Source organism: Erythrolamprus reginae, chromosome 5, assembly GCF_031021105.1.
Source record: "Erythrolamprus reginae isolate rEryReg1 chromosome 5, rEryReg1.hap1, whole genome shotgun sequence".
In the NCBI taxonomy this organism is placed as follows: Eukaryota; Metazoa; Chordata; class Lepidosauria; order Squamata; family Dipsadidae; genus Erythrolamprus; species Erythrolamprus reginae.
In genome coordinates this window covers 22,389,601-22,412,686 of record NC_091954.1, presented here as the reverse complement: position 1 = coordinate 22,412,686, position 23,086 = coordinate 22,389,601, and the positions used below count along the sequence as shown (strand labels likewise).

General features: G+C 41.6%; 1 protein-coding gene across 1 annotated transcript in view; it reads left to right on the top strand.

The window, feature by feature from the left end:
• SGPL1 (sphingosine-1-phosphate lyase 1) overlaps positions 1-21,311 on the top strand; it is a 63,105-nt gene extending 41,794 nt beyond the window's left edge. Inside the window, exons 8-14 of the mRNA XM_070752212.1 lie at positions 2,190-2,295; positions 2,499-2,597; positions 5,808-5,957; positions 8,543-8,781; positions 11,060-11,206; positions 18,271-18,391; positions 19,372-21,311. Of these exons, the coding sequence (XP_070608313.1) occupies positions 2,190-2,295; positions 2,499-2,597; positions 5,808-5,957; positions 8,543-8,781; positions 11,060-11,206; positions 18,271-18,391; positions 19,372-19,518 (1,009 nt within the window). The 3' untranslated portion in view covers positions 19,519-21,311. The remainder of the gene's footprint in view (positions 1-2,189; positions 2,296-2,498; positions 2,598-5,807; positions 5,958-8,542; positions 8,782-11,059; positions 11,207-18,270; positions 18,392-19,371) is intronic.
• Positions 21,312-23,086: the final 1,775 nt, after the last annotated feature.

Below are 23,086 nucleotides of genomic sequence, written 5' to 3'. Positions count from 1 at the left end.
GCGTTTCGCGCTAATCAAGAACGCGCAAGTCGAGGGACCACTGTAATGCCATGCAAGAAAAGGGAAGTGAGGAGTCTGTGGACTTAAGCAGATACTATATTTGTAAACCCTTTTTTATTTTTTCTCTGTTACTCTGAATCTGGCTTTTAAAATTGCATTAGTTTACTTTCATAAAAATAATTTCAGATGGGCAAAGTCTCTTTGAGGCGGTTACTATAAATCTAAATGTTCTGCCGGGCTCTCTGATAGGAGCCTCCCGAAAATTCAAGGGTACAAATTTCAGATACACACGTTTGAAAATTCAAAACAATGTTCTTTATCACAAAAGTCAAAATAAACTAAGCACTCTTTTTGTATTGCAAAGAGAACTCTTTCCAAAACAACCGGGTAGTCTGTACAATTTCCCTTAAGCAGTCATTAAGTACTTAGCCAGCAGCTGTGAAGAAACTTCACACCCCTTCTTCTTCCAACAAAGTGAGACACACACACACACACACACACTTTGCTCTGCTTTGGTTTCAAAGGCGTGAAAAAGCAACAAAGTCCAGCACACAAGATTCCTAACGAACTGCGAACAGATATTCTTCCACAATGGCCAAACCCACATGCTGCTATTTATAGCAGCAGCCCTAATTACTGGAGCCCCACCCAAACACAGGTGGCCTCCCTTATTTCCTGTAATATGTTCTTACTTGGTCTCTTCTACGCATAATTCTGCGCTTGCGTGGATCCAAAATGTCATCATCTGAAGCAATAGAAGATAAGGAAGATTGACTGCCTTGGCTGTGTGCCAAGCCCTCCTCTGCCGAGTCACTCCCACGTTCTTCTTCGTCCGAGGAAACTAAACTCTGAACTGATTCTGTCGGCAATAACACAGGCCTGTGACATGTTGAAGTTTCCCTTGCATCCACCTCCCCATTCCCTGGGGCAGGAGCTGGGCCAGAGCCAACCAGAACGCTAAAGAACAGCTCTGTGTGCCTTTGAATAGGAGATCATTTGCTATAGGTATTGTGTGCTGCTTTGGAAACGCTTTGGATTTTCAAAGTTGGTTTCTAATTCTCTGAAGACTACTCTCTTGCGAATCTCAATACAGTGAACTACTGTGTTTTCCCAAAAATAGTACCTACCTCAAAAATAAGCCCTAGCCTGATTTTTAAACCTGTGACTAATATAAACCCTACCCAAAAATAAGCCCTAGCTGAAAGGGGTGGACATAGCCAACCTAGGAGGTGGTGAGCACATGTGGGATGACAATGTCTGGCAGCAGCCGCAACCCATGCAGTGCAGGTAAAATGATTACCTGTCCAAGCAGTAGACGGAGGCAGAGGTGTGATGAGGAGGCAGGTGATCTGGATATGCTGCACGGGCTTTGGGGAAAGCCAAGATTCAGTGTGCTGGAATGGGCATGTGGTCGTGGGAGGCTGCCTGCCTTCCGCCCCTCACCCCTGCCGCCATCTGCTTATAATAAACAAACAACAAAACAAACAAACAAACAATGAAACAAACAAGCAAACTCTTGCCAGGAAATCTTGAATGGGAAAACTCTAGTTTTTGCTGCAAATGGGTAAGGTGAAATGTGCAGTGTTTTAGAATGCCAGAAGGCTGTGGATAATGGGCATTATTTTCGAGTACAGACTGAGTGGATCGTGTTGGGAAAGGTGACTCTTGATTTGAGATATTATCTGTCCTTTGGTTCCATCAGTAATATTAATAAATACAGTAGTACCTCTAGATACGAGCTGCTCCACATGCGAGTATTCCAAGATACGAGCCACGAGGGGAGAGAAATTTCTTTTCGAGACCCGAGCTCAGATTCGGGATACGAGCCGAGCGTCCACTAGGTGGCGCAAGAATCCTTGCTTCTGGTTATCTCGGAGGGGAAAAACAAAGTCTAAAGCCATTTGTTCCAGATACGAGTTGTTCGACATACAAGCTCCCTTCAGGAACGAATTAAACTCATATCTAGAGGTACTACTGTATATAGTTTAAAGATTAAAGGTAGAAAGATGGAACTGATCTTTGAGGTTCTATGCGGGTGTGCCTATTAATTTAAGATTTTTCCTCTCCTCCATTAGTCTTATCTCTACCAGTCTTATTTTTGTCTAGAAAAGAAAGGAAAGCAGCTTGGTCTGGCGTACTGCCAATTTTTCCTGACATGCATTATTTTCAGTGTCGGTTTTGTTTTTTAGGTTGGTGCCCTCAAGTGCCCATGCAGCATTTGACAAGGCTGCCCATTATTTCAGAATTAAGATTCGGCATGTTCCGTTGACAGAATTGATGCAGGTGGATGTGAAGGTAAACCCCCCCAACCGCTGACATTTCCAGATGTTTCCAGTACATTTTGAGTTGAACAGAGTGATGGAACCTTTGAGAGAGGCGGGTGGGTAAAAGGAAAGGAAGTAAACTAATATAAGGAGTTCTTACGATGATTCACTTTTCCTCCCTGAATTTGCACACAGGTTTTATGGATCCGTAATGACTTTGTCCTAATTTTTTAGGCAATGAAGAAAGCCATTAACAAGAACACAGCCATGTTGGTCTGTTCAGCCCCACAATTTCCTCATGGAAGTATTGACTCCATTGAGGAAGTAGCGAAGGTAATATTTTTGCATTTATAACAAAGATGCTGCAATTCCCGCCCTGAGTCCACATGGAGAAGGGTGGCCTATAAACTTAATTAAATATATATATATACAGTGTTCCCTCGATTTTCGCGGGGGATGCGTTCCGAGACCGCCGGCGAATGTCGAATTTCCGCGAAGTAGAGATGGCTATGAACAGTATCACAAGCCTTCCCTTAACACTTTAAACCCCTAAACTGCAATTTCTCATTCCCTGAGCAACCGTTTAGATTATTACTCACCATCTTTATTTATTAAAGTTTATTAAAAAAAATATTTATTAAAGGCGGACGAAAGTTTGGCGATGACATATGACGTCATCGGGCGGGAAAAACCATGGTATAGGGAAAAAAAGAGCAAAGTATTTTTTAATTAACATTTTTGAAAAACCGTGGTATAGCCGTTTCGCGAAGTTTGAACCCGCGAAAATCGAGGTACCACTGTATATATAAATTCCGACCACAGTTGAGCCCAAAATTTCCATTGCTAAGCATGGCAGTTGTCAAGTGAGTTTTACAACTTTTTCTTTTGCCCCAATTGTTAAATACAATTGTTAAATTATGCAAAATGCAGCCGCATGAACGGCCATGGGTATGACCATGTTTCTCCAGCACTTTGCGGACTGCATTGGCTGCCGATTGGTTTCTGGATGCAATTCAAAATGTTGATTATGAACTACAAAGCCCTACATGGCATCAGACCAGATTACTTGCGCGACCGCCTCCTGCTGTATGAGTCCCAGTGACCGGTTAGGTCCCACAGTTGGCCTTCTCCAGGTCCTGTCAACTAGACAATGTCGCTTGGCGGAACCTAGGGGAAGAGCCTTCTCTGTGGGGGCTCTGGCCCTCTGGAATCAGCTCCACCCAGAGATTTGTACTGCCCCCACCCCCATCACCTTCCACAAGAGTCAGAAGACTCATCTATGCCGCCAGGCTTGGGCCATTAGACTCTAGTCCCCAGCCGACCAATGTAATGTATATCAGACGATTGAATGGGGGGTGTTTTTTTAATGGTCCTGGAATTTTAGATTAATTAATTTAAACTAATTGGATTTTGGATGTTTATGTTGTTTATTTTATATGTTGTAAGCCACCCCGAGTCCTCTGAGAGGGGCGGCATATAAATCCAATGAATAAGTAAGTAAGTAAGTAAATAAATAAGTAAATCACTATAAATTGTTAAGCGAATCATGCAGCTGGTAAACGAATCTGCATCTTTCACTTGCTACCATACATTTAGTGACCATTCAATATTACAACGGCACTGGAAAAAGTGCCTATGGCTGTTGTTCACACTTAACAAATGCTGCAGCATCCTCTTGGTCATGCGATCAACATTTCAGACATTTGGCAATTTGCATGTATTTGTGATGGTTGAGTGTCCTGGGGTCAAGTATTGCATTGCTACCCGGTACGCACCACACTGCGCACTCATAGCAAAAATGGAGCTGCGTGTGCAGCTCCACGTCGCCGGTGTGTAGGCATCCCTGTGACATTTTGTTTCTGCGCATGCTCAGGAAGCAAAATGTCACGAGGCAATACGCGCGCAAAAGAGAATTTGGCAATTTTTTTGTTTCTGTGCATGCGTGGAAGCAAAAAAGTCACTGTAATACAGTGGTAACTCTACTTAAGAACTTAATTCGTTCCGTGACCAAGTTCTTAAGTAGAAACGTTCTTAAGAAGAAGCAATTTTTCCCATAGGAATCAATGTAAAAGCAAATAATGCGTGCACACCCATTAGGAAAGAAATAAAAGCTCGGAATTTGGGTGGGAGGAGGAGGAGGAAGAAGAGGGGGAGGGCAGTCACTGCCGAAGGAAGAAGGTGAGGGGAGGGGAATCAAAAAAATCCAAAACTTTAAGGCTTAAAAAAAAAAGAGGGACCCTGAGGTGGCAAGGAGGAGCATGCACCTCCAATATACCAGGCGCAAGGCTGCCTCCCATACACTGGCTGCTGCTGCTGCTGCTGCTACCTGCTGCATCTTCCTTCCCATGCTGAAGGGCTCCACTCCCCTCTCACTCGCTTAGCGCCTTTCCTTCACTGTGGTGACTCCTTGGCTGCCCAGAGCGAAGGGAACGTTTCTTTTCTCTGGGCGCTGGCAGAAGTTTATTCTCTCTCCAAGCACCCAGAGAAAGGAAAATGCTTTGTTTGCTCTGGACTGCCAAAGCCTCCTTAAGCGCCACCGAAAGGCTCCTCTGGCAGCCCAGAAAGGCCTGAGATGGCCAGGATTAAAGGGGGAATGGTAGGAAACTGGCCGGGCCATTCGTGCCGCTCTCAAATTTCCTGGGAAATTTTTCCGGGCTTGGGTTCTTAAGCAGAAAATGGTTCTTAAGAAGAGGCAAAAAAATCTTGAACACCCGGTTCTTATCTAGAAAAGTTCTTAAGTAGAGGCATTGTTAGGTAGAGGTACCGCTGTATAAAGAAATGGGTAAAGATCTTGCTGGGACGCATGCATGTGTACACTGGCGACCCGAAGCTGCGCACGCATTGCAGTGGTAGCGGTAAGTAGCCACCCCCGCCTGCTGGGGTCATGTGATCCCCAGCAAGAAAAGTTGTTAAATGGAGCAAAGCTTGTTGTCTTACATTGCCACAGAAATGTTCAGCTCAATGGTGGCCGAATGCCAAGGACTATCTGTAATGAATGTGTTTATTAAGCTTCAAGCTCTACTACGTAGTAGTTCATTAAGCTCTACTAGTAGTTCACTAAGAAGAAAATGACGGCCTCCTGCCGCACGAATCCCAGCGACCGGTTAGGTCCCACAGAGTTGGCCTTCTCCGGGTCCCGTCGACTAAACAATGTCGTCTGGCGGGACCCAGGGGAAGAGCCTTCTCTGTGGGGGCCCCGACCCTCTGGAACCAGCTCCCCCCTGAGATTAGGATTGCCCCCACCCTCCCTGCCTTTCGTAAACTCCTTAAGACCCACCTTTGCCGTCAGGCATGGGGGAACTAAAACACCTCCCCCTTGCCCATGTTGTTTTGTTGATTGATTGACTGTGTGCCTGTTTTTTATATATACTGCTTTTTATGAGATTATTAATTTCAATTGGAACTGGATGGGTGGGCATTGGATTTGGTATTGTGTACTGTACTGTTTTTTATTATTGTTGTGAGCCGCCCCGAGTTTGCGGAGAGGGGCGGCATATAAATCCAATAAACCTAAACGTATGTTCTCCTCTTGTCTTGATGCAGCTTGCTGTGAAATACGATATTCCCTTCCATGTGGATGCCTGCCTGGGAGGCTTTCTCATTGTCTTCATGGAGAAGGCTGGGTTTCCCTTAAAGCAGTGCTTTGATTTCCGAGTGAAAGGGGTCACAAGCATTTCTGCAGACACGCACAAGGTGAGCCAAGGAAGATTCGTATGAACCTCTGATGGGGGTTGCTAGAGCCGGGGTGGCGCAGTGGTTAGAGTGCAGCACTGCAGGCTACTTCAGCTAATTGCTAGTTGTAGTTCAGCAGTTCAAATCTCACCACTGGCTCAAGGTTGACTCAGCCTTCCATCCTTCCGAGGTGGGTAAGATTGTGGGGGGCAATATGCTGATTCTGTCAACCGCTTAGAGAGAGCTGTAAAAGCACTATGAAGCGGTATATAAGTCTAAATGCTATTGATATTGTTTTGAAGCTGCACTAAGCTGGATCAGGCATATTTCCTCTAAATTGTTTCTAAATGTTCTGTCGGGCTCTCTGGTAGACTCCTCCCAAAAATTCACAGGTACAAATTTCAGACACTCAAACGTTTGAAAATTCAAAACAATGTTCTTTATAATGAAAATTCACTTGAACCAAGCCCTCTTTTGGTATAGCAAAGAGCACTTGTCTCCAAACAAACTGGTAATTTGTACAAGTCCCTTATCAGTTCTGTCATACTTAGCTTGCAGCTGTGAGGCAATTCAAAGTCCTTCTTTCACAAAGTGAAACACACTTTGCTCTGGTTTAGTTTCAAAGCGGGGAAAAATCAGCACACAAAAGGTCAAAGTCAGTAAAGCAGTCACGAAACACAACGATCAGATAATCCTCCACCATGGCCAAACCCACAGGCTGCTTTTTATAGCAGCCTCACTAATTACCACAGCCCCACCCAACCACAGGTGGCCTCATTTTCTTTGATAATAATCTCTCAGTTGTTGTTGCCTATGCATCGCTCTCCGCATGCGTGGCTGTATCATTAACTCTTGTTCTGAATCCAAGGAGGAGCTAGATAATTGATCTCCTTCTGAGCTGTCTGCCCCACTCTCCTCCTCCCTGTCACTCATGTCTTCTTGGTCAGAGGAGCCTTCATTAGCCGATTCCACCGGGGGCAAAACAGGCCTGCAGCATGTGGATGTCTCCCCCACATCCACAGTCCTTGGGGCAGGAGCTGGGCCAGAGCTAACCACAACACTAAATCAGTATCGTTTTTAAAAAATGTTTCTTTATTTGATTTATATGACGCTGGGCAGAATATCTGTGGAGATTCTCAATCATCCAGGCCATTGTTACCTCAAAAGTGCATTTTCCAAAGGCAACTGGACTTTCTTGTGAGTGGTGCGGTGGGCTAGAGGTGGAGCTCTCGCCTCACAATCAGGAGGCTGTGAGTTCGATCCTAGGTGGAGGCAGATATTTTTTTTCTCGGGGCACACTGAGAATATATTTACCAAATAAATTTTCTTTGAGAATATTTTGTTTCTCATCCAAGAAGCTTCTTCAGTTACAACTTTTAGTTAGAACTTCTTGGTTGAGAAATGAAACATTTTCAAACAACCCCTCCCCTAAAGTCTAATTGATTTTGCAAAAAAAAAAAAAGCACCTTTGGGGCCACTCCAGGCAGCTTAAGCAATAGAATAAATGAAATACAGAATTAAAAAATACCCCAGACAATAAGTATATGATGTCAGTTGTTTAAAAGTGCATCCCTATACCAAAGTCCATCAATGGGAATGATTCCTGTTAAACATCAAATACTTGTTTGCTATTGAGAGGATATGGGATACTCCAGTGATTTTCAACCTTTTTTGAGCCACAGCATATTTTTTACATTTACAAAATCCTGGGGCACACCACCAACCAAAAAGACACAAAATGACACCCTAAGACACTCTCCTCTCTTTTACCATCCCTGTCTCCTCCCCACCCTTGTGTGTGTGTGTGTGTGTATACACACTCTTGAACCATTTCAAAAAACAGGTGAGGGCTGGAGTTTTTTTCTCTCTTATTCTTTGGGTGCTTTTTACCATATGCTTTAAATTAAGAGTCACTTCTCTCTCTCTCTTGTTTCTCTCTCTTTCCTCTCATTCTCTGCCTCAATCATTTTCTCATTTCTCTTTTTTCCACCCCTTTTTGCTCATTTCTCTCTCTCCCTTCCTCTCCTTTTCTCTCTGTCTTGCTTTCTTTCTCTCTTGTTTTCTTTCTCTCTCTCTTGCTTTCTCTCTTTTTCTCTCTTTTCTTTCTCTCTCTTGCTTTCTTTCTCTCACACACTCTCTTTCTCTCTCTTTCTCTCTTGCTTTCTTTCTTTCTCTCTCTCTCTCACTCTCTCTCTCTCTCTCAGCAAAAAGTTGCGAGACCAGAACCTGAGCTTCCTTCTTCGCGGCACACCTGACCATGTCTAGCGGCACACTAGTGTGTCACGGCACACTGGTTGAAAAACACTGGGATACTCCACCTTTGGAGCAAGACACAATTTCTTTCCACCACTTTACTCTTTACTCTTTAGAATTACACTCTGGAAGAATTCTGAATACCTCTTAATTAAAACAAACAAACAAACAAACCCAGTGGCAAGGCTTCACCAACAGTGATAATAGCACATCTCTTATTTGATAAATCAATAGAGAAGGATTTAATTTAGCAAATCTTCTAATTCCTGTAAAAAGGTATTGAAGCTGCAATGGTGATTTTTTTGGGGGATTATTTTGAAACTTGAGTATTGGCCCTTTTTCTTCTTTTGCAGTACGGCTACGCTCCAAAGGGCTCTTCAGTGTTACTATACAGCAATGTGAAATACCGGCAACACCAGTTCTTCGTTGCTCCTGATTGGCAAGGTGGAGTTTACCCCTCGCCCACTATTGCTGGTTCCAGACCTGGATGCCTTATTGCAGCTTGCTGGGCAACAATGGTGTCCATAGGAGAACAAGGTTATGTGGAAGCCACCAAGAAGATCATCTCAACTACAAGGTTCATCATATCTGAGTATGTATATGATTTCAATTTATTCTCTATATTTTATTCTTCCTTTCCTTCTCCCTAGGTGCCTGTGTCTGTTGTGTCTAATTCACAGCCGGCTCAGCTGACCACGGATTTTGAAGAGTGAGAGATGGATGCTATTGGTATCCTAGGCCAGTGTTCTTGACATTTGAGTCTGAGAGAGAGTGATGAGGCGTTAGGGACTGAGGATCAATTAGAGACTGTAGCACCACCAATTATGGTATCAAGTGAGTCAGAAGAGGATGAGGAGGAGCCCATGTTAGATGCCAGAGTGAGGAGGACGATGTCCAGACATGAGTATTTGAGAAGGAAAGGGTCTTTGCATTAGTAGCTTTATGGAACTTCTTGGCCACGCCTTGTCCCTATATAAGTGACAGGCTTGGGAGAAGTGGGCATGGCGAACAACGTGTGAAAAATCATGGCTGTGTGTGAGCTTCCAAGTTTCAGATCACTCTAACTCCTCTAATCTACATCTACTGAAAAGACTGAAGAAACTGTAAGTCCAGTTGATTGACAGAATCACTGTAAAGGAATTTCCCCTAATGAGTTTTGGCTTCCAGCCAGGACCTGTTCTTATCTCAGAGACAATTATGCTGGGAACACTGCTAGAATAGACTAATTTTGAATTGAAACTAGTATCCATTTTCTACCTGAACTTTTTGTAATCAATGTACCTTTTATCTATTATCTTTTGAGTGTGTGTGACTCTTAATTGGATCATAGACCTGACTAGACAGAACAGTGTCAACCAACTCTACAACTTGTACTCTTTGCAAGCATTAAATAGGAGTGTGCTCTTAGCTATTAGTGTGTTAAGATGTTATGCATTAATAAAAATTATGCAGAGAAAACGGTAACATTAAGCAACTGGATTTTTTGGGGTGTGGGGAGAGGGAACATTAGTGAAAAACCAGTCCTTTTTTGAAGCTCAGATAAAGATAACTTGTACATGGCTCTCTGTTGGTGATTGGCAGAAAGAAGAACCATATTAACTGAAATAGTAGAAATTAGATTTGTACCGTTCAGAAGACTTTCATGCGTAATTTCTCCTCCTATCTCCTTTTTTCAAAATATTTTTCATATTTAGAAGAAAGATGAGATTTTAGAATATCTCTCAACAAACCTCCATGAAATAATATTTTAATTAAACATGGCATTTCTTTTAATCAAATATCAACTAACAATGTCTGCTAAAGGATTATATGGTGTATTTGGACAGGACTGCGCGGCATGGTGGCTCAGCACTTAAGATGCTGGGCTTGGTGGCTAAAAAGCTGACAGCCGAGGTTTGAGACCCAAGTGCTGCAAGATGGGATGAGCTCCCATTCTTACTCCAACCTAGCAATTCGAAAGCATGCAAATGCGAGTATATAAATGGGTACCACATTGGTGGGAAAGGTAATAACGTTCCATGACATCATGCTGGCCACATGACTGCAGAAACATCTTTGAACAGCCCTGGCTCTGTGGCCTCTTAACGGGAATGAGTATTGCCCTCTATGGTTGTCTATGACTATAGGAATAAAATCCGCAGGAACGCCTTTATCTTTACCTTTACATTGGTCAGGACTAGACACTCTGGCATTCACTAATACTGGCATTCACGTTTGATTGACCATGCCATTCTGTTGCGTGATCAGAAAACACTATCTTACTGGAAAAGAGGCAACATTTTTTAGGGGAGGGTTACTGCCATCACCCTAGATTTGCATCACTACAAATGTCAGATAAAGCAATATTTGATGAATTCCGTAATAAACTTTCAACAGAGGTTCATCTTCTGTTGGAAATAAAATGGCCCTCATCCTTAGATGTCACTGCTATTTCAAAAAGTGCAAATATCTATTGAGTTTTTTGTTTTCTAGAGACTTGATGGAAATCTGTGGCCTTCCGGATCACTGTTGAATGAAAATTTCCAATTACTAGCAACCCCAGTTAGCGTAGCCAGTAAGGAAGGATGTTAGGTGTTTGTATTTCAGGAAATATAATAATAATAACAACAACAGCAGCAGCAGCAGCAGCAGCAGCAACAACAACAACAGTAACAACAACAACAACAACAACAACAACAACAGTAACAACATAAAATAAAAATGAAACGAACCCACCCCCAGCCACCTCAATTTTCTCTGGGTCAAAAAAGGGACAAGTGCTAAAATTACTTTTCACAGTGGCCTTTAAACAGCATAAATTACAGCATTGAATGTAACATAGAGGGCCACAGTCTAGATGAAACATATTTTTAACATGTTTCTCTTTTAAGATTGCAGAAAATTGAGCACATCAGTATCTTGGGCAAACCAGATGTTTCTGTCTTTGCTTTGAAGTCTGATTCATTTGACGTTTACCGATTGTCCACCCTGTTAATAGCCAAGGGATGGAATCTTAATGTTTTACAGTTTCCTCACAGGTGAGTTTCTGTTTTTTCCCCGCACTTCCAGATTTTTTATATTGTACTATTATTGTTGTGAGCCGCCCCGAGTCTGCGGAGAGAGGCAGCATACAAATCTAATAAATTATTATTATTATTATTATTTATTATTTATTTATTATTATTATTATTATTATTATTATTATTATTATTATTATTATCTCATCATTCCTATCATCCTTTTCCTCCCACTTAGGATTGTATGACTGTAACTTGTTGTTTGTATCCTAAGATTTTTATTAATATTGATGGTTTCTTCATTGCTTATTTGACCCCTATGACAATCATTAAGTGTTGCACCACATGATTCTTGACAAATGTCTCTTTTTCTTTTATGTACGCTGAGAGCATATGCACCAAAGACAAATTCCTTATGTGTCCAATCACACTTGGCCAATAAAATTCTATTCTATTCTATTCTATTCTATTCTATTCTATTCTAATTATTAGTGTAAGTTGCTAACCAAATTGTTTGATACTTCCTTATTAGCACTAGAACAGTGACAGCTAACCTTTTTGGCACTGAGTGCTGAAACTGGAGCAGGCGCATGCGGTAGAGCACCAGAACCCCAAAGAGAGCAACTGTCAAGTGCGCATGTGCAGGGCCAGATGCTTTTCTGGGTTCAATCATGTGCATGTGCACTGGCCAGATGCTCTTTTCCAGGTTCTGGTGTGCACATGCACGCCAGAACCCAGAACAGAGCAGTTCGTTGGTGCACATGTGTGTGACAGAACCTGGAAGAGCAATTGGTGATGGCACTAGAATATACAATTTATTAATTTCCCCCTCAAACGAGGGAATAGAAGGGGAACTTGTCAAATTTGCAAATAATACCAAGATAGAAGGAATAGAATTAGAATAGATTAGAATAGAATAGATTAGAATAGAATAGAATTCTTTATTTGCCAAGTGTGATTGGACACATAAGAAATTTGTCATTGGTGTATATGCCCTCAGTGTACATAAAAGAAAAGATACATTTGTCAAGAATCATGAGCTGCAACCCTTAATGATTGTCATAGTGGTCAAATAAGCAATAAGGAAACAATAAATATTAATAAAAATCTTAAGGATACAAGCAACAATTTACAGTCATACAGTCATAAAAATAACCAGCTATAATAATATATACTGCTTAAAAAATAAAGGGAGCACTCGAGTTACACATCCTAATCTGAATGAATGAAATATTCTCATTGACTACTTTGTTCTATACAACAGAATGTGAAATTGATTGTCAATCAGTGTTGCTTCCTAAGTGGACAGTTTGATTTACTTGGAGTTATATTGTGTTGTTTAAAATATAGGCTCAAGATCCAAATAGATCTCAACAGACTTGAACATTGGGCCCTACCTAACAAAATAACATTCAATGGTGAAAAAAGTAAGATTCTACATTTAGGCAAGAAAAACAGAACACACAGATGTAGTATCTAAGTGCTACCTGGCTCAACAGTAATAACTGCGAGGAATCTTGGTGTACTACTGGACAATCACTTAAACATGAGCCATCAGTTTGATGCAGTCAGCCACTAAAAAAGCCAATGCAATCCTAGGCTGCATTAACAGAGGGACAGAGTCCCAATCACATGAAGTGTTAGTACTGCTTTATAAGGCCTTGTATGCAGAAAGGAGCAACAAAGATGATTGGGGCTGGAGGATAAAAGATATTTGTATTTGTATTTATTAGATTTGTATGTTAGCCGCTCTGAAGACTCGGGGCGGCTAACAACAATATAAAAAGACAATATAAACAAATCTAATATTAAAAATAATCTAAAAAGCAGCAATTTAAATAACCACTCATAAATAGAAGCATACCATGTATAAATTCTATAAGCCTAGGGGGAAGGGAAATTTCAATTCCCCCATGCCTGACGACAGAGGTGGGTTTTAAGGAGCTTGCGAAAGGCAAGGAGTGTGGGGGCAACTCTGATATCTGGGGGGAGCTGGTTCCAGAAGGTTGGGGCCGCCACAGAGAAGGCTCTTCTCCTGGGTCCCACCAAACGACATTGCTTAGTCGATGGGACCTGGAGAAGGCCAACTCTGTGGGACCTAACCGGTTGCTGGGATTCGTGCGGCAGAAGGCGGTCCTGGAGATATTCTGGTCCGATGCCATGAAGGGCTTTATAGGTCATAACCAACATGATATGAAGGATTGGTTATGCCTACTCTAGAGAAAAGAACAATATGTTCCAATATTCGAGGGCCTGCCGCAAAGAAGACAAGATCAGCCTATTTTCCAAAACATCAGAAGGCAAAACAAGGAAAGAAGCAGAATATCTCCGGGACCGCCTCCTGCCGCACGAATCCCAGCGACCGGTTAGGTCCCACAGAGTTGGCCTTCTCCGGGTCCCGTCAACTAAACAATGTCATTTGGCGGGACCCAGGAGAAGAGCCTTCTCTGTGGCAGCCCCGACCCTCTGGAACCAGCTCTCCCCAGATATCAGAGTTGCCCCCACCCTCCTTGCCTTTTGCAAGCTCCTTAAAACCCACCTCTGTGGTCAGGCATGGGGGAATTGAAAATTTTCTCTCCCTTCCCCCTAGGCTTATAGAATTTATACATGGTATGTTTGTCGGTATGATTGGTTTCTTAAATTGGGTTTTTTAGATTACTTTTTAATATTAGATTTGTTACATTGTTTTTTATTGTTGTTAGCCGCCCCGAGTCTTTGGAGAGGGGCGGCATACAAATCTAAATAAACTAAACTAAACTAATACCAAGGAAAAATTTCCTGATAGTGAGAACAATAAACCAGTAGAATGACTTGTCTTCAGAAGGTGTGGACGCTCTATCACTGGATGCTTTTAAAAAGAGCCGGAAAAATCACTTGTCTGAAATGATATAGGGTCGTGATGGCGAGCCCAGAGGTGGCACCCAGAGCCCTCTCTGTGGGCACTCGTGCCATTGCCAGCTAGCCTTTGCTGTGCCAGAGCGCTGGAAAACAACTAAAAAACCAGGCTGTTTTGAGGCTATGGTTTGGATTGGAAAAACGGCTAAAAAACAGGCTTGCATGCACCATCCAGTTGGTCTTTGGGTTTCCAGCGCTTTGGCACATGCGTTCCAGTTTGGGCACTGGGTAGTGAAAAGTTTCTCTATCACTGATATAAGGTTTCCTGCTTGAGCTTCAAAGATGCCTTCCAATTCTTATTCTGTCCCATTACTCTGTTAAATTTGCTTAAACAATAAATAGCCTGTCTTATTTTCTGTCTTGTGGGGATAGTGATAATTACAAGGCGTCAAAAGGATATACTATTTTTTTCTTCACACTCAAGCAAAAATTAGCTTCATATTTTTAGATTTTATTTTTCACAGCTCTTAAAAAATTAGCCTTTGCCCCTCTCCAAATAATTTTTTTTAGTTCTGGCCATTTTCTTAAGACTTAAAATGAGAAAGCTTGGATTAGAAAATACAGTAACTATATTTAGAAGAAGCCCTGCCATAAGTAGCTTTCTTAGTTTTTGAAAGAATATATAAACAGTTCAGTCAAAATAATAACTAATCTGTTAATTATTTTTTTTTTGCATCATCACAATTAGATTAGATTCCTTCTTAAATTATTTTAGGTTTATTATTCTAAACTGTCAGAATTTCATCTGTGAAAGGTTATTTTAAGTATGATAATTGCCATGAAGAAAAAAGATGAAAGCGTGACATTTTCTCAACCACCCAACACAAAACAAAGCAAAATAAGCAAACCCTCAGCATATTTTGCATTGAAAGAAACCATTTGTTTGATTGGAGTAAATTAGCTCCAATCATATCGGAAACAAAACCAGGTTGCACACAAATCTCCCTGGAGGAAAGAACTGGAAAAGCCACTTAGCTATTTCATCATTTTCCTCCCAATTTTATTTAATCACCAATATGCAGGAAGTGAAGAATGTTTGCCAAGTTGTCAAATAATTAAAAAGCTGCCTGGTGTTTTGGAGAATATAACAGTCGAGGGTATGGGAGTTGAGATATTTCTTTTGAATCTTAATTTTGAAATGTCTGCATCTTCTTAATTATGAAGGATGTGAGAATTTTTGCAGATTTAATCTTTGATGACACAAAATGGTATGAAAGTGTGGTGTGACTTTGGGGGTAATAGGACTGTGTTAACTTTGGAGGACGGCATTGTAGAAGTTAAAAAATAGGTAATAAAATGTGTAACCTTCAATTTATAACCATAATAAAGACTGGTGTAGGTAAAGTTGATTTTACAACCTTTTTAACACTGGTCGTTAAGCAAACATTTACATTTATTAAATAAACATCTCAGTCATTCAAATAATTCATTGCTTGCTGTGGAATGGTTTTTCTGAAAATTGGAAATGTTGATTTTTAATTTTTTTTTTTTAAACTGCTGCAAAGCACAGTAAAGTGATCATGACATGCCACAAAGCGGCATACATGTGGTCATTTTGCCTGAGGTTTGGACACGTGACAGTGTAGGGGCCCTGTTGAGAAGAAATTGTACCTCTCCTCCTACTTTGCCTATAAATTTGTTGGGAGAATTATAAAATTTCCTTTGTGCTCAACCTGTGGCCCGCTAGCTGCCAGTAGAGCTGGGGGCAGCTCTGATGGATGCCCTGCGTCAGACACAGAGATAGATCCAGGGCCTTTTGACATTTCCCAACCACTGGAGAGGCAGCTATCTTTTGGAGGCTGAGATGAATGAGGAGGAAGAACAGCTGGGACCTGTTCCAGATGCACCTATATACAGAGCAGTTAGGAGAGATGAACAATGGAAGTCAAGGAGTCGACTCGGAAAGTAAAGCACATGGATGCTGAATGGCCCCTCCCTGTCTGGGGAATAAATAGAAGGAAAGAGGAGTGGTGATGGTAGCAACAATTTGTATTTCTCACGATTTTGCTTATTGGGTTTTGTGCCACAAAGACTGCTTGCCAGAACATAATTGTTAGGTGTTAAGGAGTAAGCAGTGCTACTCTTAGGAGTTACAAAGGATACACAAAGGAACACGTGGAGGTAGAAGACATCCGCTAAATATCCCAGAAATAAGAGCAGTACAGTAGTACCTCTAGATACGAGCTGCTCCACATGCAAGTATTCCAAGTTACGAGCCGCGCCGCGAGCGAAATTTCTGTTCGACACCCGAGCTCAAATTTGGGATACGAGCCGAGTTTCCACTAGGTGGTGCAAGAATCTCCTTGCTTCCAGTTATCTCGGCGCGAAAAACAAATTCTAAAGGCATTCGTTCAAGATGCGAGTTGATCGAGTTACGAGCTCGGGTCTGGAACGAATTAAACTCGTATGTCGAGGTACCACTGTACTTCAAATAACCAGACTACATACATTAAATGTATAAATATTATTTACATTAGGCAAATATCGTAGTCAGTAACAGTCCTAATCGTTCACAAATACAGCAGTCAATATTCTCAATACATATACAGTGCAAGCCTTAATACATATACAGACCAACATTATTTCTTGCTACACACAGTAGTCCTTACAGTGGAATAGTCACATATACAAACCAGCATAGAATCAGAGAGTCTCAATAGGAAGAGAATCTCATTAGGCTCTGAGAAAGAGAGATGCTGCTGACTTCCTTTTATAGCAAATTGCAACACCTGCTCTTAAAGCAATAGTGTGCTAATTCCTTTAAACGTACATTGCTGGCTTAAGTTATATTTTGTAAAACTCAACTAATTATACACACAGTACTAATAGTAATTTGCAGTCTTTTGGCTGGGAGCCCGTGGTCTTGCAATTATTGCAAGGAACTAATAAGATCTGTTACTGCAGTTAACGCCTTGAAGGACTATTGCCTGGACTTTTTGGTGGGTGAATGCCATTAATTCACAAGAGGCAAATAAGGAGAGTTTTTCCTGACAAGGGGTCTGTTTCCTGCTTCTCCTAAGGCTGGGTCAGAACACAATCCTGGCTAAGACTTTAAGATGACATGAAGTGAAACAGGCTTTTCGGAAATCTGAAATTATAGTGTCATAATATACTAGGCCAATGATGTTATTATTTAAAACCTATACAGGGTTTCCTTTGTGTGATTTGCATAATAGAGCCATGGCAGTGCAGTGGTTAGTGCAGTAGTGGAGGCTACTTCTGCTGAATCAGCACAGACTCTGGAAACTTTTGCATCTCATTTGGAAACCAGGGACCCAGAGTATGGAGGAAGAATGGAAAGGCACACACAGCAAGATTCTTGAAGTCTTATGTGAAGTTTCCACAGTCTATGTTGTTTTGGAGACCCATGTCATTTGCTGGTGTTGGTCCACTGTGCTTCATTAAGTCCAGGGTCAATGCAGCCGTCTACTGGGAGATTTTGGAGCACTTCATTCTTCCTTCTGCAGCCGAGTTTTATGGGAATACTGATTTCAATTTTCCAGCAGGACTTGGTACCTGCCCACACTGCCAACAGCACCAAAACCTGGTTCAATTATTAGGATTATTGTGCTTGATTGGCCAGCAAACTCACCTAATCTGAACCCTATAGAGAATCTATGGGGCATTGCCAAGAGAAACATGAGACCAAACAATGCAGAAGAGCTGAAGGGCATTATTGAAGCATCCTGGTCTTCCATAACACACCAGAAGTGCCACAGGCTGATAGCTTCCATGCCATGCCACATCGAGGCAGTAATTGCTATAAAAGGGGCCCAAACCAAGTTCTGAGTACATATGCATGCTTATACTTTTCAGAGGTCCGATATTGTTCTACGTACAATCCTTGTTTTATTGATCACATGAATATTCTAATTTTCTGAGATGGGTGAGATTTAGGGTGTTCTTGAGCTGGACCCCATAATCATCACAATTATGACAAATCATGATTTCAACTATCTTGTCTTGTATGTAATGGGTCTCTCTCATATTATGTTTCACCTTTTAAGTTGCATTACTGAAATAAATGAACTTTTGCACAATATTCTAATTTTTTGAGTTTCACCTGTAGCTGGTGGATCAACATCATTTCTCCATACATTTTCCGATTGTGGATAGAATATGATCAGGAAACAAAAGGTCCTGATTGTAAAGAAGAGCTAACATTTTACCTTTCTCCATCTTTTTCCAAGTATTCATTTTTGCATCACGCTGCTACAAACAGAACCTGGGGTGGCTGCCGAGCTGCTAAAGGATATCAGAGAGTCTGTCTCTGAGATCATGAAGAATCCAAAGGGAAAGACGACTGGCATGGTAAAAGAAATTTTGCATTTTTGTTTTTGATGTTTCCTATTATGAAAACATATAGAGATAAGATGGTGGCACTTACATCTGGTAGAAAGCAAATTGGAGAATAGGACTTAAAGCCTATATGTAGTCTGAAAAATCAGATTGCAAGATTGGAGATCATTGCGAAGTTTATACCCAAGACACTGTGATACCTATATTTCAGCTGTTGGCCAAGTATTTTTATTTAGTTGAGGCTGGCAAGTCTGCTAGATTCATTCAAAGAGATGTCAGATCTGACTGTAATTCACACATTCTTTAATTACATCTTAATTAGCTTACTGATTAATTGCACTGCATTTACTTCAACTTATTGTTGAATATGTCCAGTCAGTACTAAGCTAGTTAGGACGCAGAATATTTCTTTGCTTAGCATAGTTACTTGGGCTGCCCTTCCCATCCAGGTACGAATCATGGAATTGATTAGAGAAATACATTATTTGAATGTAAACTAGTTGGGGGAACTCCCTTCTCTAGCATTAGTTTACCGTTAGCCTGGAGGTCTTTCAGAGAGGTCTTATCTGGGTGCACTACAATCTGGTGTGCAGTGGATGAAAATTCAATAAAGTTTCTCTTCCCCCCACAACCCCCCCCCCCAGATTCTCTCTGTGTTTAAGCATTTCACTTGTCAATTTCTGTTATATCTTTACGTTTCAGCTTTCTTTAGAATTTTTGTAGGTGATCTGGCATCAGTACACCACCCTTTTATACCTAGGGATTGAAGATAATCTCTATTTTAATGTTTTTAAATTGGCTTTCATTTTAATCTCCTGATTTTTAAAAATATGTCTTGTGGTTGCTTATTTCATAAGCACTGGATTTTATCATTAGCTACTTTGGGTATTATTTATGCAAATACAAGTAACACATTTCAGAAGTAATGTTGCATGGAATAAATCTCATCTGATCATTGTGTTCTGGTTTTTTTCCCCCTTTTCAATTAACAGAGTGCAATCTATGGTCTGGCACAAACCATTCCTGACAGAAACCTGGTTTCGGAAATCGCTGGTGGTTATTTGGACAGCCTCTACAGCACAGGTTCAGAGTCCCCCTTGACTGATACGCACATGAATGGTTCTCCAAGCCCCCACTGATTTTTATATACAGTATCTCAATTGTTGGATGAAGACACACTAAACAATTCAAAGGAAAGGTAATATCACTTGGAAGCACGTCTTCTGCAGGTGCAGCTCACAACAAGGCAGTTTGATCTGTTGGCGTAACATTCCCTCTTAGGTTAAACACAGGTTCAAACCCCTAGCTTAGATTGGCTGTTCAGATCTGTGGAAACTTCAGGAATCCCCCTCTCTCTCTTTCTCTTAACTTCTGATAATTATTTGTATTTCTTATGACAACTCAACTGCTGCTTCTAGTCCTAGAAGAAACAGCAAGCTTGTTCATGCTCAGGTGTTTTGAATTACTTCAGTGGATAGATACAGATCTCTTGGTTGACCTTCACACTGAGCAATGAAGTCAATAAAAGATTGCTACACATCCTTCACAGATGATAGGATAAAATCAGGGTGGCTGTTTGGTTCACTCTGTGGGAATTTGCTCTGAATGAGAGGAAATGGATCAAAGGAAAAAAAGGGACATGTCCTTCTTTCCTTGTACTTTCAGGGTGCTTTTCTCTTTCCCTAAATTTCTTTTTACTGTGAAATACCCCCCCCCCCCAAGTCTTTGAGCCATGGAGATCCATGAAAGGTACTAAGGATAAAACGGTTCTTCCGCTACAGTAGGACAAAGCAAATCACGTTTCTTCAGTGTCACTGTTTGAGAAGTTTGGCTCCTTCAACTGTTCCAGTTCCTAGTTCTGCCATTTTGTTAAGCACCTTTATGGACTCAAAAGAGAACCGGTGACTCAGAATGTAATTATTTGTAGGACCCAGTGCTCCTTTCCAAGGTGTTGCACTGATTTATCAGACACATTCTCAAGAGAGCACACGCAGATTTGCCTTAAATGCTGAGAGTTTCTCTACTCAAGAAGCCAAGCGATGGTCAGCTCCGTTATGGTACTACAATGAAAATAACCTCAGCCTCAGGTATCACATAACCTTCCAGTGTTTCATGACGTCTCAGTTGAGTCCATCTGTAGGTAGCACTTTGCAACTGTGATGGGAATATCTCTAATCTAGAAGTTTGATCTCTAAGTGAGTTAGAGACACTGCTTCTGCCTCATTGTTTAGTTTGCTTCTAGAAGTAACTGGCTCCAGTGGGCCAAATGGCAGGCATGTTGACTTTTTATTCTAGGGCTTGAGCTGTAAAAGCTAGGTTCACAAGCCTAGTTTTATAGAGGTGAATGGAGAACATTCAGCCTTAAACTTCCTCTATAGATGATAAGTAGGTACTTTGCTAGATCAGTTAATGTCTTATTACATTCAGCGGTAGTTCTCTGGGGGGAGAAAAAGAGAGCATAGAATCTAATATTTTAGTGGCATAGACTCATGTTCCTTTCATTTATTATTGTACAATCCTTTGTGGCTTCATGAGTTCACGGTCTATGTTATGTGAATCTTTGGAATAATCATGTATTTCTTCATGGCTATCTTTCTATTTAAATTTTAAATGGAGTGTATACAAAATAATTTGATTTTTAATTTCCTAAAACATGTATGTGTATTGACTACTTTGATGCGGTTTCCAAATTACATAAAGAAAGGAAAACTCGATTGCATCGCTCGCACCTATGTAATTTAAGGAACTGTTTTCATTCATGTTCTAGAACGGAATGTTAATTTTGTAAGATCTTAATTTCAGTTTAATCATGATACATGTTCAAAATTGCTTTGTTTCGATACTTAACCCATGTATACTTTGTCATGCATCTTATATGTGTTTTCGGGTTTAAAATAAATGTTACTTTCTTCCTCAACTTCCAAGTTTAAAATATTGGAAGGTAGTTTTTTCTGTCTAAGTTTGTTTCTTGGAAAGCCAACCTCACCAGTCAAGTTTTCCTTAGCCACCAAGATGATTAGGACCCTTGTCTCTGAAATTTCTGGCAAGCTAGGGTCACTGAGATGGTTAAAAAAAATCCCTTAATAAAAGAATTTATCAAAGTTTTATTTTATTGTGGCAATTTTACACCCCTTCACTTACAACTCTCAAGAATCTTTGGAGCAATTTGATAAGGTCGTCCCCAGCCTCTCAGAGGGGCTGCAGCTTCAAAGAGCCCACCCAGATGACTCTGACCACAGATGCCAATCTGTTCGGGTGGGGGACTCTTGCCCAATCCCAGGTGGCCCAGAACTGCTGGTGACCATCAGACTTGGTCAACTCCAATATCAATCTGTTGGAACTGCGGGCGGTATCCCTAGCTCTTCAACGTTTTGAGTCGTTGGTGAGAGACATTCACATCTTAGTACTGACGGACAAAATGGTGACCCGGTCCCACATCAGCTGCCATGGGGATACAAGATCCAGGTGCCTCATGAAGGAAGCAGAGAATTGGCCTGTGGACAGAGTTGCACATGAAATCACTTTGAGTGGAACACCTCTCGGGCACTTTGAATGTGCAGGTGGACTGGCTGAGTCGCTCCAGATGGATCCAGCGAGTGGTGTCTGCATCCTGACTTGTTCCAGACACTGGCTCGGATGTTTGGTCAACCGGTGGTGGACCTGTTTTTGACTCCAACCAATACGCAACTACTGATTTTTCTCCAGTTTTCCAGTGCAGGGGGTGGATGGGGACAATGCCCTCGGTATTGGCCTCCAGGGAGATTCGGAAGTTGCTGGTGGAAAAGGCAGAACTGATCCTGGTCGCTCCCCATTGGCTCTGGCGCCCTTGGTTGCAGATCTGGTGGAGTTCTCAGTGTCACAGCCTTGGAGGAATCCAGACCACTGGATTTCCCTCAGCCAGGGTGCTTTCCTTTATCCAGACCCTCAAAGGTTATATCTGACCATCTGGCTCTTGAGGGGAGTTATCTCTGGGATGACAGATTCTCTGATGATGTGATTGTCATCATCCAGGCATCTCAGCGGGACTCCAATGCATGCATCTACAACGTGACCTGGTTAGCCTACTGCAAATTTTGCTCCCATTTATTTATTTTATTATTTATTTATTAGATTTGAATGACGCCCCTCTCCGAAGACTCGGGGCGGCTAACAACAATATAAAAAGACAATGTAAACATTAAAAATAATCTAAAAAACCCCAATTTAAAGAACCACTCATGCATACAAGCATACCATGTATACATTCTATAAGCCTAGGGGGAAGGGAAATTTCAATTCCCCCATGCCTGACGACAGAGGTGGGTTTTAAGGAGCTTGCGAAAGGCAAGGAGGGTGGGGGCAACTCTGATATCTGGGGGGAGCTGGTTCCAGAGGGTCGGGGCCACCACAGAGAAGGCTCTTCTCCTGGGTCCCACCAAACGACATTGCTTAGTCGACGGGACCCGGAGAAGGCCAACTCTGTGGTACCTAACTGGTCACTGGGATTCGTACGGCAGAAGGCGGTCCCGGAGATATTCTGGTCCGATGCCATGAAGGGCTTTATAGGTCATAACCAACACTTGGAATTGTGACCGGAAATTGATCGGCAACCAATGCAGACTGCGGAGTGTTGGTGTAACATGGGCATACCTTGGGAAGTCCATGATTGCTCTCGCAGCTGCATTCTGCACGATCTGAAGCTTCCAAACACTTTTCAAAGGTAGCCCC